This window comes from Vidua macroura, chromosome 12 (genome assembly GCF_024509145.1).
Source record: "Vidua macroura isolate BioBank_ID:100142 chromosome 12, ASM2450914v1, whole genome shotgun sequence".
Taxonomy (NCBI): Eukaryota; Metazoa; Chordata; class Aves; order Passeriformes; family Viduidae; genus Vidua; species Vidua macroura.
Genome location: NC_071582.1, coordinates 10377116 through 10393265, shown reverse-complemented (window position 1 = coordinate 10393265; position 16150 = coordinate 10377116). Strand labels below are relative to the sequence as shown.

Sequence of the window (16150 nt, the reverse complement as noted above, 5' to 3'; positions counted from 1 at the left end):
TTCTGGAGCAGCGGTGCAGTAATCTTCAGCTCTGTTTTGCTGGGTGGGCAGAAGAACTGCAGCTTGGTTTCTGACTTTTCTGTACTGTTGGCAGCATGGTGAGCTGCCTATCAATTAGCAAGCATTGTAATATAAAGTGTCAGTTTAGTTTCTGACTTCTGTATGTGTGCTGTGAGCACAGTGCTGCACTGCCAAATGCCCAGGTCACCTCTCCTGGTAGTGGGGTCAGTATCAGAGCTAGCAGTGCATCTGACTAATTGAAACAGAGGATGTTTGCTGCATAATTGAAGAGAGTTTAAAAGTTACTTTAAAACTTTAGAAAAGCTGAGTAGGGAGATCCTTGGATGTTGATATATGACTTGTTTATTTTAAAAAAATAAAGTTACATGATCTAAAAGGGCAAGGATCAATTGAACGCTTCTGTCCAAATGGCAGCAGAGCAATAGAGCCCTGTTATTGCATATAACTTCTGTCCTAGTACTAGCTATAAATAACCCGTGTTTAACCAGCAAAAATGAGTATTGATTGTTTTATCACTTTTTGAGCCATCCTGCACTGGAAAGGCATATGAGGGACTGCAAAAGGAAAACTGCACCCTGCCTTGACAGTTGTACCAAAACTGGGTTAGTAGAAGCAGAAGGCTCTTCTGATACCTAGAGGCTTGGAGTCCTCGTGCTTCTCTCTCCTTACTAAGAGTGCTGTATACGAGTCTCACGGGGGAAAAATCTAAACTTTTCATTATTTTTCTTTATTTTGCTGTATTAGTTGTGGTTTTGGGAGAAAGAAGACTCGTAGTTAATGGAGATGCTATAGCAAGACAGAAATCTTTTGTGGTATCTAGAGGTGACAGCAACGGCAAAGATTTGTAGATGCTTGTGGGGAGAAGACTCAGATGGGCCATGATATTAAGGCTGCAGAACATCTGAGCCGAAGTGTCACCTTCGGAGAAAGGAACTGCCTCCGCTGCGCCCGCCTGTTGCTTTCCAACTGTTTGTTTCTCTGCCGTGAGGGACGTTTAGTGACGGGCCAGTTGAACGGGGCGCACCCGGGCGCTTCCCCGCCTGTCGCTGCTGGAGCTCCGCACACCGACAGCCCCGGGACAGCGCTCGTTCGGCGGGGCCCCGGCTGGGCCTCCCGGTCCCGCTGCTCTGGCTGCCGCAGGGGCCACCGGGGCGGGCAGAGCCGCGGGCGCGCTCCCTTCGGTGCACACCGCTCCACCTGCCGCCTTTCCGTGCTGCGTCTGACTCAACCGTGCTTCCAGACTGCCGAACCCCTCGGGCCAGCCGGGCACGGCGGGAGCGCCGTGCCTCACGCCGACAGGCGAGGCGGCGAGGTGAGCGAGCGGATGTCGCGCGGGCCGCCCCGCCGCGGACAGGGTCGGCCGCACGGCTGACCGGAGCCCGCACCGACACCGGGCGCTGCGCGGCTCCGCTCCCGTCCCGCCCCCGTCCCCGAGGGCCGCCCGGGGCCGCCCCTGGCGGGCGGAGCCGCCGCCGCGCCGCCCCTCCCTGCCCTCCGCGCCGGGTTACATGGCGGCGGCTGCGGCAGCGGCAACTGCGGCGAGGCGGGCGGGCGCCGGGCGAGGGCCGGTGGCGGGGCCGCGGGGCTCGGCCGTGTGAGCAGCGCACCCCCGATGAGCCTGGGAAGGCCCGTGAGTGCGAGGGGCGGGGGGCGCGGGGGGGCTCGGCCGCAGCACGCGCGGGCCCGGCCCCGCCGCACAAAGGCGCTTTGTTCCCTCCGTCCCGCCCGGCGGCGGCGGCGGCGCCCCCGGCCCGTTCCGTTCCGCCCCGCTCCCTCCGCCCGGGCCCGGCCCGGCCCGGCCCCTCCGCACTGCGGCGGCCGCGGGGCCGAGCGGGGCGAGCGGGCGCTGACCGGGCGGGCGGGGGCGGCCGCGCGGGGGGCGCTGCCGGCGGCTGCGGCGCCGGGCCCGGGGCCGTCTGTGCCGGGGGCGGCGGGCGCGGCCTGAAGGGCGTTTGAAGGTAGGGCTGCTCCGGCGGGGGCCCGGGGCCGGGCTGGCCCCCGCGGCACGGCGGGAGCGGGTCCCTCGGCCCGGGCGGCCGGAGCAGCGGCGCGGGCGGGCGAGGCTGCTCGGCCCGGGGGCGGCGGGAGGAAGGATGTCCTTTGCCGGGGGGCCCGGCCTCCGCCGCCTGCGGAACTTTTGCTGCTGCATTCAGCGCGGTTCTGCGAGCCGAACCTGATAGAGCACAGGTACCGCTCGCTCCTGCTCCCGGGCGCCCGCAGGCTCCGGGAACCTTTTGTGGGAAAAGTGACTTAATGCTCTTAATAAGTAGTATGAAACACCCGACGGAAATGGCTTGAAGAGAGACTGCCCGGGTTTTGGGATTTGGGGAACAGGTACCCTTGCCTAGGCAGGCAGGATGCTCTCGCTTGGCGTCTGTAGGCTGTATCTTTTTTCTGGCTAATTCAGTGCCGTTTGGGTTCTGCCCGACAATGGCTCTTAATTATATTGTGGGAAAACAAACGGCAATCGGCGTGTTGTCGTATGGCCAGCGCTGTTGCCAGCAAGCTTTTTATATAGATGTGTGTGTACATATAAAAATAACACCGTCACAGCATTATGTGTTAATAAACCAGTTACAAATTCCGGAAAGTGGTGGCTTAAAATAGAGGTGCATTTTGGTTTGGCAATTGCGTTTAGGAAATGTGTGCTCTAAAGCTAAAATGGGAACTTTCATTTCAGCCCTTTACTCAAGCTCAGTCCTTACTTGTGTGGTTCTTATCTCGAATTCACACTTGACTGGTTACCTGTTCAGTGGAACAGCAGATGGTAGCAGGTCTGCAGAGGTGCAGACAGCTGTGGTTAGCTGATGGTGGGTTTCTTCTGGGGACTTTTCATTATTACCTAAAGGGAGAGCCAAACCATTTTTAAACACAATACAAAAAAGTACACTGGGTTCTTGTGTGTTTTTACAGATCCTTCAGAAGATTTATAAACTAATAGTAACATTTGCTTACTGCCAGCACCGAGTTCCCTAAACAGTGTGGGGAGCAAGTAGGAGGCTTTAGAAAGCAGCAGTTTCGTGAGTTGGACGATGACTCACTCTGCCTACTGACTGCAACGTGGCTGATCTAAAAAAAAAGTTCTTCTGTGCCCCGTATTTTTTAGGCAAAGAGATAGTACTTAGCAGATTGTATAATATGTCATTAGTCATTCTTGGTCTTTCTCCTGTGAGTAATAATTTGATCATTATATGGTCAGCATAATCAAATTAACTGGTATCTTGTAGTCTTATTTGTATTTCTGACAAAGTAAACAGCTCATACCTGACTATTTTGGTGTACATCCTGTTTCCTGAAAACTGTGATAAATCCACGTGCAGGAGTTGAGCATGATTTGAAGGAGCTGCTTGCACAATGCCTGAAGCCAGTCAAGTGTGATGATCATCGCTAGAGATTATTTCAAAGCCTTCTATGGGTCACTTCTGTTACCCTCTCCCAAGAACTGACCCATTTTAAAACCATAGTTATAAACCACTTAAGGAACTCATATCTTTGTGGTTCACTCTTTAAACTTTGAGGAAGGAGTAAAAGTACCACTTATAAAAAACCTGGATGTCGTGGCAAGGTGACAGCCTAGATGAAAATGTCAGTGCCTGCGTCAGTAGCCTGTTCAGCACAAATTTGGATTATAAATCCCCCTTTTTTATATGGTAGCCCATTATGCGCTTCAAGTGGCTAGAACATGGGATTAAGTAATGTATTCACAGATAGGAAGCTTGGAGCATGATCAGGTCAAATGAAGGCTGCACCAGGTTGGTTGCTTATGTTGTCAGCATTTGTTTTCTTAGCTAAATCAGTCTGGTTGTGGAGATCATTGCGTGCTCTCTGAAAACACTGTAATTAGTGGACACCTGGTGGAAGGATAAGTGTAAACTGATGATTAAAAATGCGTCATTTCAGAGATACAGAAGGAAAATTTTAGGGTTCCTACTTAAGGAGTAGGCCATAGTTCCCTTTCTCCCTGAAGCAGACCTTTCGTTGGTGCATTCACTCATGGCAGTAAGGGGGTAAGATCTGAGTTATGGCAAAGAGAAGGTAGATCTTAATCTTTGCAGCTGATGGGCATCATTTTGAATCTGTTCCTGGGCTGTTTAATGGAACTAGCTAAAAGAGAGTTTCCAGATGTGTCACGCAGCTGGTGCAAACAATTTCAGTATTGCTGCATGTTGAAGACATCAGTAGTGTAAAACAATAAGCCTAATTATGAGGCAGAATACAACTGGTTGTAGATGGTCCCAAGGATGTAAAATACAGCTTAATGCAGGGTAATTGAACAGAGGCCTTGGACCTCAAGCTAATGTGAAATTTGAAGTATTGGTACAAATTTTAATTTCGGTAACAGTTGGGGGGCTGTTGGAATGAAAGCTAAATGGGGTGATGTGAACTGTTGTACAGGCAGCAGCTCAGAACGAGTGAACCTGAAAGTAGTGCGTGTGAGTGAGAAAATACTTTCAAGTTTAAAAATGTTAAAAATCAAGAGGCTAGACATCTGGCAAAAAGAACAGTCTTGGATAGTCACTGATGCTGTCCTCTTTAGGATAAATTTTACTTTTGTTCTTTAAATAAATTCATAGGTATTTTAAAAGGGGTCCTCACTCTAATGTCTTAATATTGCTAAAAATTCAAGATAGTTTGGGGAAAAGTAGTAGTGTTACCTCATTGTGTTTGTACTGAGACTATAATAACTCTTGTAAAATACTGTTTAAAATTAGGACTGTTGCCAATGCACAAAGAAAGGAATCTTAAGGCAGTCTTAAGTTCCATGTTCTAGGTAGAGAAAGCTCTGAAGATCACCCTTGTGGCAGGGTATACCACATCAGTAGAGAGTAGCTCAATGCTTTTCAGTTCAGAAATACTACGTTTGGTGATCTTTGTTTAAAAAGAAAAACTGAGCAGAGGATAGCATGTGCTTCCTTCTTCCCTGTGTTTGTCTGGGGGCAGGTGGTGTGTGGCAGGAGGGAGCAAGGCCAGGCATTGGGGCTGTGTCTTGATGACAGTCAGGCTCGAGCCAAAGGAAGGGTAATATTTAAATGTGCTGAAGTAGTCTTGTTTCTCATTGCCAGTGTGACTTTCTTTTTTCTTTTTTTTTTCCTTTTTTTTCTATGCAATTCTGATTACTTTAGTGAATTGAGGCCATTATTTAAAATATGTTAATAACTTGTCAGCTGCTCTTGCTGCCCTGTTAGGAGTGAGGAGTCTTGTTTTGCTTGCTCCCAGTTGTCCCACTGAAAGGCTAGCACTGTTTTAAAGGAAAACATTCATATAATTAATTCTGAAGTGTTGGGATAGTGTGGTGACCTTTACATTTATGGAAGAGCTGAAATGTGTTAATCTAAGATTGAAAGGAGGCACTTGGTGGTTTGATGTGACCTATACATGTTGGGGAAGAACATTCAAGTGACTTGTAGTGGAATTGCCCAAAGCTTACCACACTCTGCAGCATACACCTCTGACTCTTCCCTTTGTGGCATTTTTGAGCTTTTAAAAGAAGTGAGGATGTTGTACAAAAATGCACCATGTGGTCTTTATGACTGCATTCTGCTGGTGCTGATGGGAACTTATTGAGGAAATTGCCAGTTTGGTTTTTTATAATAGTAGGTGAATTCATTACACTACTAAAAAATAAATGATGTCTGAAAGAGCCCATATGTTAGGGGAAATGGTTGTAGAACATATCAGTTACTCTGTAAAATGTACTTGCTGCTAGTTTTTCTTTGTAATCTAGGTTGGATAAGTATAGAAATAATAGATAAAGCCATAATATTTGTCTGACATGTAGGAATTACCCCTATGATTCCTGTAACAGTGAGTCTATAGATGCAAAGTTATTATTTGAGATGTTGGTAAACTGTATCTAAGGTCACAAGGACTAAAGCTTTATAAATGACATTGGATGTGTGCTGTATATTCAGTAAATACTGGAAGTGTAGAAGCCACCCTTTTCATGTGACCAGTACCTAGTTACCTCTTATTATGGTGGAATAGTTAAACCTGATTTTGTGTTCAAATAAAAGTTTAGTGAAAATTATTTCAAAATTTGCTGACAGATGCTATGGATACTGTTGCTTCCTGCTTGTCTCTTAACAGCTCTTAACAAAGCAAGTTTGCTTTGTTAGTCTCTGTATTAAGACTCAGGAGGATTTCTTGATGTGTACCATAAATTAAATAGATTACATCAAAAATGTTCACAATATGTTTTGGAAATGGTGGCTGGTCATTATTGCTTTCCTCCAGACGTGTGAAAGGTACATATAATTTCTAATTAGTTTCGCTTTTTTGATGATTTATTCTTTTTGTAACTGGACAGTAAATTGTATATTTAGGATAACTCAATGAGTTGGGGGAGGAGGAGGACTTTTGTATGTGCTGGGGTACTGATGTATTTTTCTCTGCTTTTCAGGTTGCCACGGAGTAAAATGGATGGTAGCTTTGATTGTGATTGTGGTGAGCTAGAGCCACCTGATCATTAACAGAAGGCATCTTTTGTAAATCAAGAGCTGCCAGTTTCCCATTTAACTAGACTGTAAACAAAGAAGAGAAGGAGGAGGAAGAAGGAAAAAAAAATAGTGCTTACCAGCACCATAGAATGACGCTGCTCAGGACCAGTCCAACACTGAATGTATCTGCACTGTGAGGAGGAGGATGTTAATAGAAGCCTATTATGTGCATATTTATTCACATTTTTGTTAAATGTTAACCAGATTAGCACAGTAGAGCTGAGTGCATAGTATGTCATTTCATTCCGTTTGAGTTTCTTGTGAGTATTTTCTTTAATGTCTGCAGAAATGCTGCACCTTTCTTGAACTATGAATGCTGCAATCTTTCTATCTTATGCTCAGTTTGAGTTCTAGAGCTTACAGGCTCTAAATTCAAGGGGACACAACAGGCCTGGCTGGCTCATAATGAAATGAGAGTGTCAAGAAACCATCTTGCAGTCAAAGCCAAGTGTTTCTTCTCCCTTTCTCTAAGACCTTTCCTTCAGATACCAGTGGAAGTGTCTCCGTGTGTTTACAGAAGCTTAGTAGTTTGAGGAAAAACGAAAAGAATTTTAAAATGGCAGAAAAATTTGAAAGTCTCATGAACATTCATGGTTTTGATCTGGGCTCTCGGTATATGGACTTAAAACCACTGGGCTGTGGTGGAAACGGCTTAGTTTTTTCTGCTGTCGATAATGACTGTGACAAAAGAGTAGCTGTCAAGAAAATTGTCCTTACAGATCCCCAGAGTGTCAAACATGCTCTACGTGAGATCAAAATTATTAGAAGACTTGACCACGATAACATTGTCAAAGTATTTGAAATTCTTGGTCCCAGTGGAAGCCGGTTAACAGATGACGTGGGCTCCCTGACAGAATTGAACTGTGTTTACATTGTCCAGGAATACATGGAGACAGATCTGGCTAATTTGCTAGAGCAAGGCCCTTTACTGGAAGATCATGCCAGACTTTTCATGTACCAGCTGCTACGTGGGCTCAAGTATATTCACTCTGCAAATGTTCTGCATAGAGATCTCAAACCAGCTAATCTTTTCATTAATACTGAAGACTTGGTGCTGAAGATTGGTGACTTTGGTCTTGCACGAATCATGGATCCACATTATTCCCACAAGGTATGCAGAGAGTGGGAATATCTAACTGATGCATTGACAAGTGTGCCTTCTTAAAATAGCATCATTCCCCCTTTTGCACAGGTAGATAGGCTGTGGAAGGCCTCCTTAGCATGGTTTGTCTGAGATAGGACTACTGCAAGCATAAAATACTGATTTTTTTACTGAATGGTTTTAGAAAAGCAAAGGTTTTAACAGTGAGGACAGAACCTGAGATTAAGGGCAACATTTAGTTATATTTATTATAGAAGCCTTAGATAAGATGATAAGTAGTACATTCATAGTGCAAGTGTGGCTACGGGATTAGTTTAGAGATACTGTCCTCCTGGTCTAGATGTTTCACAAGAGAGTTTAGTATCATCCTTGCATTTTTTTGGCATCTGGGAATGAGAAAGTTTTGCTGCAGTACCTCATTTGACTAATAAATAGTGTCATATTTGTATATGGTTGCTGTTCACTCACAAAGATACTTGTAAAGGTAGAAGGAAGGTTTAGTAGAATGCACACAGTATAATCCCTGGGACTTTGAGACTAAAAAAATCTTGTTAGTAGTGCATTTTAAAATAAATATAAAAACATAAGTCTTAAAAATCTAATAAAATTTTTAATTAATTTCACTAGGGCCATCTTTCTGAAGGATTGGTTACTAAATGGTACAGATCACCCCGGCTTTTGCTTTCTCCTAACAACTACACTAAAGCCATTGACATGTGGGCTGCAGGTTGCATCTTTGCTGAAATGCTGACTGGGAAAACCCTCTTTGCAGGTGGGTAGAATAAAATCAGTGGTATATTCATAAAAGGAGTGGTACTGCTTAATTATCTTCCTCAGGAAAGATTGGTTCTTGTGGTTAACATCAGTAGTCATTGACTGTCAGGATATGCTGTATTATTGTGCACTTATATAATAAATTGATGTATCTGTAAAGCAGGACATATTTCAATTTTGTTACTTGCATTGGTGTGTATTTAGCTAAATAACATAATTTATTGTAGAAGTCATACATGGTAAATATATCTGTAATTGTGTTAAGCTAAATTTATTGGTTGCTTAAGAAGTGTTCTGATACATGTGTGAATTGGTGCATCCAGGAGTATTTGAAGATTATGAATACCCTGAGTATCATATGCATAAAGTTTATTTTTTTTTTAATGTAGTCAACCTAATCACTTCTTACTTCTCTGTATTTTAAATTATGAAGCCCCAGGGGCATAGATTTAAATGTGTAAAATTTAGTGCAATACAGCAAGGAAATGTGCAACCTTCAACTGTTTCAGGTAAGATAGGAAGCAATGCTCTGGTCTCATTGGGTGCATTGATATTAGAGCTTTGGTTAGGATCAGGAGCAAATTTTTGGAGCCTGTTTCTTGATGCCCATCCTGTATCATGTTGCTGACCTAGCTCAGAGCACAAACTAGAGCATTTTAGGTAAAGTGAAACAGTTATTTGCACTATAGGAGATCACCACCTGCTGACAAGCACTCAGTCCATGGGAGCAGATGAGCAAACTGCTGAAACACCTCTGAAATGCTTATTTTTGTGCACTCTGGGGCCTCAGCAGCAGCTGTCTCGTTCAGGCTCACTCTTGGATTTCCTCCTGTTGGCCAGAATTATGAGTAATACAGATAAAACCTCTGAGAGCTAAGCTTGCACTTCACAATTCACATTTCTTTAGACACAAGGACTGTGGACTGAAAGCACACCTCTGCAGTCATTCTTACCTTTGCATGAAAAGGCAATGGAATTGAGAGTTTCTTCCCATTAAGTAGTTAATGGAGAACTGTCAATTGAAAGCATTATTTGGTATAAATCAGTGATTAATACATGCAGAGGCTTTTCTTAATATGCAGTGAGTTTTTCACTCTTTGAGTTACTGATTACTGGAGTAATGTCCTCAGAGTATTAAATGCTTTGCTGATACAAGATTTATTAGGTTCCCAGTGGGAGAAAGTCTGCAGATTTCATCATTCAGCATAGATTGATCACAACTGCCAGCATTTTGGTTTTTTTTTTCTTTGAGTATCATTGGTATTTGTCACAATTTTTTATTGGCCCAATTGCTGTGCAGAGTTAGAATTCTGTTTAAAAACTTTATTAGTCACCAAAATCCTTAATTTGTAGGCTTGTTTATATGCCTTAATTGCATTTAGTAGATACTTACAAAAATATTTTAAATATAGATGTGCTCCTCTGAAAATTTAGCACTGCTGCGGTTTTCTTATCTAAGGAAAAATGGATTTCTTGACATCATGCATTTGGAAGGGGAAAAGGGTTGGAGATATGATAATTATTCTGCCCTGAGACTCTGAATAAAGTTCTTCTGCAGAGTTGTTTGGAGGGATTAATTTTGTTAATTGCAACTTCCTGTCTGCTTCTGAACCATCCCTTAGGAATCCTGCTGTTCAGAAAGCTGATGAGAATGGGAAGGAAGAACACAGATTAATATTGCAGAATACCTGGAACAAGTGAGGGAAAGGAAGTTGAGGCAGAGGAATTCAGTAGCTTTTCCAAACAACTTCTCTGCTTCTTTGTTCTAAATGACTATTTTGCAATGGTTATTTCGCTGATAGTGGACAGAAAGCTAATTCATTTTTAGGATGGTACTAATTACACAGTAGAATCTGTTTTCCAGCAAATTACAAGCAGTATAACATCTGATAGATCATATTAAGTAATTTGTTGTAGTCTGAAGCAGAACAAAACAGCTCTTTCAGTCCAGTAAAGATGTTTGCACAAAGCAGTACTGATTCATTTGGGGAACTCTGTCAGATTTTCTGCAGTAACTTTGTCTCAACTTTTCAAGTCACCTGGCAGGTATGTGATAGGATGTCCAGTGCAGACTGCTGTGCTGTGCAGGCACTGAAGTGAACTGAGAGTGTGGAAGTTTGGAGATGATAGAGTCTCTTACTGGCCCCATTTATTTTTATATTTATTGTCACATACATCAGTATCGCTTGTGATTGCCCAGAGCTGCTTGGTGAAGGAAGGAAATACTGGCATGCAAATAAGCCTATATAATTTCATTTGCTAGTTGAATCTCTAGGATCCTACATCCTTCTTGGAGCTGAGCAACAAGCTGAAGCTGGCAAGTTATATTTCTGGGTACTCCAGTACTGAATATAGATGCTATTCATTATTCAAAATTGACCTGCTGTATAGGCCCTTATTGTTCTTACCCAGGGAAACTTCAGGTAGTGCTAAAAGAGTACTGTAATTTCAATCATAATAGAGTACTTTTTTTCAAAAAGAGCATCACTCTGTGTAACCCACAGGTGATTTTTGTCTTGCACTTAACAGTTAATGGAGGATTTTGGAGTAGAATATTAATAGAAAATCTTGTGGCCTGCAAAGTGTCTTTCTGAGCTAAACTACTCCTGTTTTTACTAGTAAGGGACATACAATTCAAAGTGAGATCAAATACTGTATTAATTAGGTTGATCAGTTGAAAGGGGAGGATAGCAGTATATAGTGTATGATAAAAATGGTATTGCTGTAGAGTACCTCATCCATGGTGAAAAGACCCTTACAAAACTTTAAGGTTAGGTCTCTTTTATCTATGAGTAGCAGCTCTGTAATTCTTCATATGCCACAGCATTTCTTGAGAGCTCTTCATATTTATTATAATTTAAATTCAGAACTTCAGCCTTTCCTCTGTTGCAGGAGATAATAATCTTTTACTGGAAATGGCTGCTCAGAGCACAAGATTTTGACATGCCTTTCATATACAGGGATCAGAAATGTTTAAAGTTAAATGGCAGCTTGTCTTTTCTTCTGGTGCTCAGGTGCACATGAACTTGAACAGATGCAGTTGATTCTAGAATCAATTCCTGTCGTACATGAGGAGGACCGTCAGGAGCTTCTCAATGTAATTCCAGTTTACATTAGAAACGACATGACTGAGCCACACAAACCTTTAACTCAGTTGCTTCCAGGCATCAGTCCTGAAGGTAAGTAATGAAAAAATCCTTGATTCAATGTTTTGATATTTCAAAATCATCAAATAGCATGCAGCTTTGAGGTGCAGGTGTGTGATTGTTAAAAGCAAGTTTCAGTTAGAAAAATCTGTGTTCTTTGAAGAAGGATTGTCTTCTGCCCTAATAAAAGAAATCTACTTCCATGATGGCTGCTTGGTTATCTTTAGAGTAGAATTGTGAATCTCTGCTGGACCTATTTGCACTGGAATTTCTCTGTTTTGAGACACTGGCCTTTTAAATACAAGGGAACATTGGAATGGAGTCAGTATAGGACTGTCTTTCAAATTTTTTTAGAAGAGAGTCCCCCAGCCAAAGTAACAGTACTGTTTCCTGGTGGCCATTGGTGGATACTGATTCAGCTTAAAGCTTTCTGCCTCTTGCTGGTTTTTTATGCTTGAAGTTAAATTATGGTTGATCTTAGATTTGACTTCTCTCTCTTTCTGATGGCTGCAGGATGCATATTTGGCAGTGCACTGTCAGTAGCTGATACTTCACACTTTGAAACAACTAGAGGGCTCTAGAGCAAAGCACTGGACCTTAATGTTAAGTTCTAAATGTCAGAAATTTCCCATTTAATGGTAGCTTATATTCTACAGCGCTGGACTTTCTGGAGCAAATTTTGACGTTTAGTCCCATGGATCGATTGACAGCAGAAGAAGCTTTGTCCCATCCTTATATGAGCATTTATTCCTTTCCAACGGATGAGCCTATTTCAAGTCATCCTTTTCACATTGAAGATGAGGTTGATGATATTCTGCTAATGGATGAAAGTCACAGCCATATTTATAATTGGGAAAGGTAAATTTATCACTTACTGTGGTAAGATAATTGGATGGGTTTGTGCTTGAAGTGACATTGCTTCATGGGCATTATTTCCTTTTCTGTGTTTCTTCCTCTTGAGTTGACCTGAGAATAAAATTTTCCCTTATAGAGTATCATTGGATTTATAATCTGTTAGAAGTGACTTGGCTATGCTGATGGATTCCTGAGTTGCACTCAGGACTCTAGAATCTAAAGTTAATATTTCCATTTTTTTTTTTCTTCCCCAAATTACTTCTCTAAAAATAAACTTTAAGGAGAGTTTTAATTATGATTGTCTTGCCTAATGCTTAATGCACATTGTAGTAAAGAGATTTCACAGTAGTCATCTTAAGTCAATTAAACACACTTCAGAAAAAGTTCTGTAAATGGAGTGAGGTGTTGTACATAATTCTGTTTCTTTATGCTAGATTAAATTAAAAAGATGGAAGAGGTACCCAGTTGGATTAAGGAAGAACTTTGTGTTGAATTGTCATTATTTTGTAAAGGAATTTCTAAAGTTGATTGTCTCTGTTTTGGGAGCCAGAAGACTGTTTTTAGCTGCTAACACTTATGAAATTGTTTTACAGATACCATGAAAGTCAGTTTTCAGACCATGACTGGCCTATTCATAATAACTATGAAGCTGATGAAGTTCAGCGTGATCCAAGGGCTCTTTCAGATGTTACTGATGAAGAAGAAGTGCAGGTGGATCCTCGCAAATATTTGGATGGAGATCGTGAAAAGTACCTGGAGGATCCTGCCTTTGACACCCACTTCTCTACTGAGCCTTGCTGGCAGTATTCAGATCACCACGAAAACAAGTATTGTGATCTGGAATGTAGTCACACTTGTAATTACAAAATGAGATCCTCTTCATACCTAGATAATTTAGTTTGGCGAGATAGTGAAGTTAACCATTACTATGAGCCCAAGCTTATTATAGATCTTTCAAACTGGAAGGAACAAAGCAAAGAAAAGTCTGACAAGAAAGGCAAGTCTAAATGTGAAAAGAATGGGTTGGTGAAAGCTCAGATAGCACTTGAGGAAGCATCACAGCAACTTGTTGAAAAAGAAAGGGAGAAGAATCAGGGGTTTGACTTTGATTCTTTTATAGCAGAAACCATCCAGCTTAGTTTACAACATGAGTCTACTGATGTTGATAAATTAAATGACTTGAATAGTTCAGTGTCTCAGATAGAGTTGAAAGGAATAATATCGAAGTCGGTAAGCAGAGAGAAGCAGGAGAAAGGAATGGCCAATTTGGCACAGTTAGAAGCTCTGTACCAAACTTCTTGGGACAGTCAGTTTGTCAGTGGTGGGGAGGGGTGCTTCCTCATAGACCAGTTCTGTTGCGAAGTAAGGAAAGATGAACAAGTTGAAAAAGAAAATACTTACACCAGTTATTTGGACAAATTTTTTAGTAAGAAAGAAGATGCTGAAATGCTAGAACCTGAGCCAGTAGAAGAGGGGAAGCTTGGGGAGAAGGAAAGAGAAGAGAGCTTTCTCAGTAACAGTGGGGAACTCCTCTTCAACAAGCAGCTTGAGGCTATAGGTATTCCTCAGTTTCACAGCCCTGTTGGTTCGCCTCTCAAGTCCATCCAGGCCACACTAACGCCTTCTGCTATGAAATCATCTCCCCAGATTCCCCACAAAACCTACAGCAGCATTCTGAAACATCTAAACTAAAACACTCAGCAGACATTTCTTTTATATTCATGAGATGTGTTTGTCTTTTTTTATTACTAGTGTAAGTAATTTTTTTACTTGAATCAGATGGTGTAATTTTGGTATGGATTTCATTCGTTTTCTGTTTACCATTGTTTTTACAATCCAGAATTACTTTCTATACATGAGTTAGTTTTGTTTTTAAACTGGCATGTCGTTTGCACACAAAATTAAAGAATAGAGCAAAATAATGCAAAATGCAGGAGGTAACAAAAAAATGCACTAAACCAAGTAAAAAAAAACATTCTCTCAGTAAAACAGTGTCCATGTTTTGCAGAAAAAGAACCTTGCCTTGAAATTTACACAGTGAGACTGTACATAATTGCATGAGAATATCTATTTTTCCCGAAACATTTTTTTCATTCATGCGTATTTTAGAGTTTTTCATACTCTACACATTTCTTAGACACATGATACCAGCAGCAACTGAAATGAATGCAGAATTTGGTACGCATGTGTTATCTACCTCAAGGTAACAGCAGTATGTGGCAAAACATTAACCACCCATAGTGCTTCTCATTATGCACTTCTATTTAGCCAGCATTATTGTAGTAGCTATTCCTATTGAAAATCATTCAATATTTATAAATGTTCTGGTATGCATTCTTTATAGTGAAGTGTTAATATGCAGCACTTTTATTTATTTTAGCAAATAAGTATATTTCTGTAATTATAGAAAGTCAATTTTTGAGTTACTTTTCAGATAAAAGTTTTTGTTTAGCACTATGGTTTTATTGCCTACATAGCTGGATATATATTAACATCGGCTTATTCTGAGGCTATCCAATACATTTTTATTTTTTATTTTTTAGTTTTCATTTCAAGTAAAGCACTCACTGTGTATAGGAATTTGTAATTGGAGGTGCTTGATCTCTACAAAAGAAATTAGGAATTGCTTTATTATCAAATGCTCCTAGAAGTCTTAATTGTGTTCATTTTTTTAAAAATTTTGTAATGTTAGTTGTGTGCATGGAAATAATTAAGGTACAACATTACTGTAGGTTAAAGTTCTATATGGTGAGACATTTTGTTTTTACTGTATGTTTTTACTGAATGATTCCCGTCCCACTCCCAGCCCCTTCAAAAGCAAGCATGAATAAAATTAGGTTAAATATAGCATGTAGCATCTCAGTCTTTTAAAAATTTGTTTTACCTTCTGATTTTTTGAAATACTGGATGTATCATTGGTTCCCCTGTTTAAAACTAAAAACAAATAAAAACATGGCCAGCAAAAATGGCTGTTTGTGATGCTTTGTACACACCCTGCCAGATGAAGAGCTGCTGCTGTGCTGCTGGGGCAGTTGTGAGCGTCACTGCCTAACACAGGGTGCTTATGGAAGCATGAGAAACTCTCCCTGGACGTGCTGCTGGGGATGCAGCATCCTGCAAGGAGACTCCCAGGAGTTTCCTTTTTCCTGCTGTCTGCAGCCTGGACCGAGGAAAATCCCATCTAGTGGTGTGGCTGTGAAAGCACAAATATACAGTATTGTCCATAACCATTTCTGTTCAAAAAACCAATTTACTTTGGGAGTACAAGTGACCCGAGTTACTGTTTTATCTAAGTTTTAGCCAAATGAGTGTTAAAGGAAAAGCTGTGGCATGTGTGTGCCAGCCCCTTTGCATTGCTGGCAGCCTGGAGTGAAGGTGAGCCTGCAGGTTCCTCAGCCGAGAGCCTGGCTGGAGCACTTCCACGAGGAGATTTTGGGAGCATGACCAGGTAACTGCTGTGGGATGTTACACAATGTGCAGGTCAGGTCTCTGTTGCAGCAAGCCCTGAACAGTATTTCTCTTCCCATTCCTCCCATCACAGCTGTTCCAGAGGGAGCTAATTAACTGTACAATAAAGCTGCATCTTCTGGCACACTCCTACAGCTTTTCCTATGACAGTGTTTTTGTTCCTCCAGATTCTTCCATCCCTGCTCCTCTGGCAGGTAGCACGGTTGCAACTTGCCTAAAACAAGGGTCTCTGCCCCTTCAGTGTGGCACAGGATGGGCTCCTGGGGAGGGGACAGGGAGTGTGTCCT

The 16150-nt window shown here is 41.9% G+C and overlaps 1 protein-coding gene across 2 annotated transcripts; it reads left to right on the top strand.

Moving 5' to 3' along the window:
- Positions 1-1256: 1256 nt before the first annotated feature.
- MAPK6 (mitogen-activated protein kinase 6) lies at positions 1257-15361 on the top strand. Of its 2 annotated transcripts, none has more exons than XM_053988255.1 (6): positions 1257-1333; positions 6422-7629; positions 8248-8392; positions 11409-11573; positions 12197-12398; positions 12989-15361. In XM_053988255.1, exons 2-6 carry the CDS (start codon positions 7075-7077, stop codon positions 14085-14087), a joined length of 2166 nt encoding a protein of 721 aa, XP_053844230.1. In that variant the 5' UTR covers positions 1257-1333; positions 6422-7074; the 3' UTR covers positions 14088-15361. The 2 variants fall into 2 exon arrangements, with proteins under 2 accessions (XP_053844230.1, XP_053844229.1); XM_053988254.1 differs by lacking the exon at positions 1257-1333 and adding an exon at positions 1505-1651.
- The last annotated feature ends 789 nt before the right edge of the window (positions 15362-16150 follow it).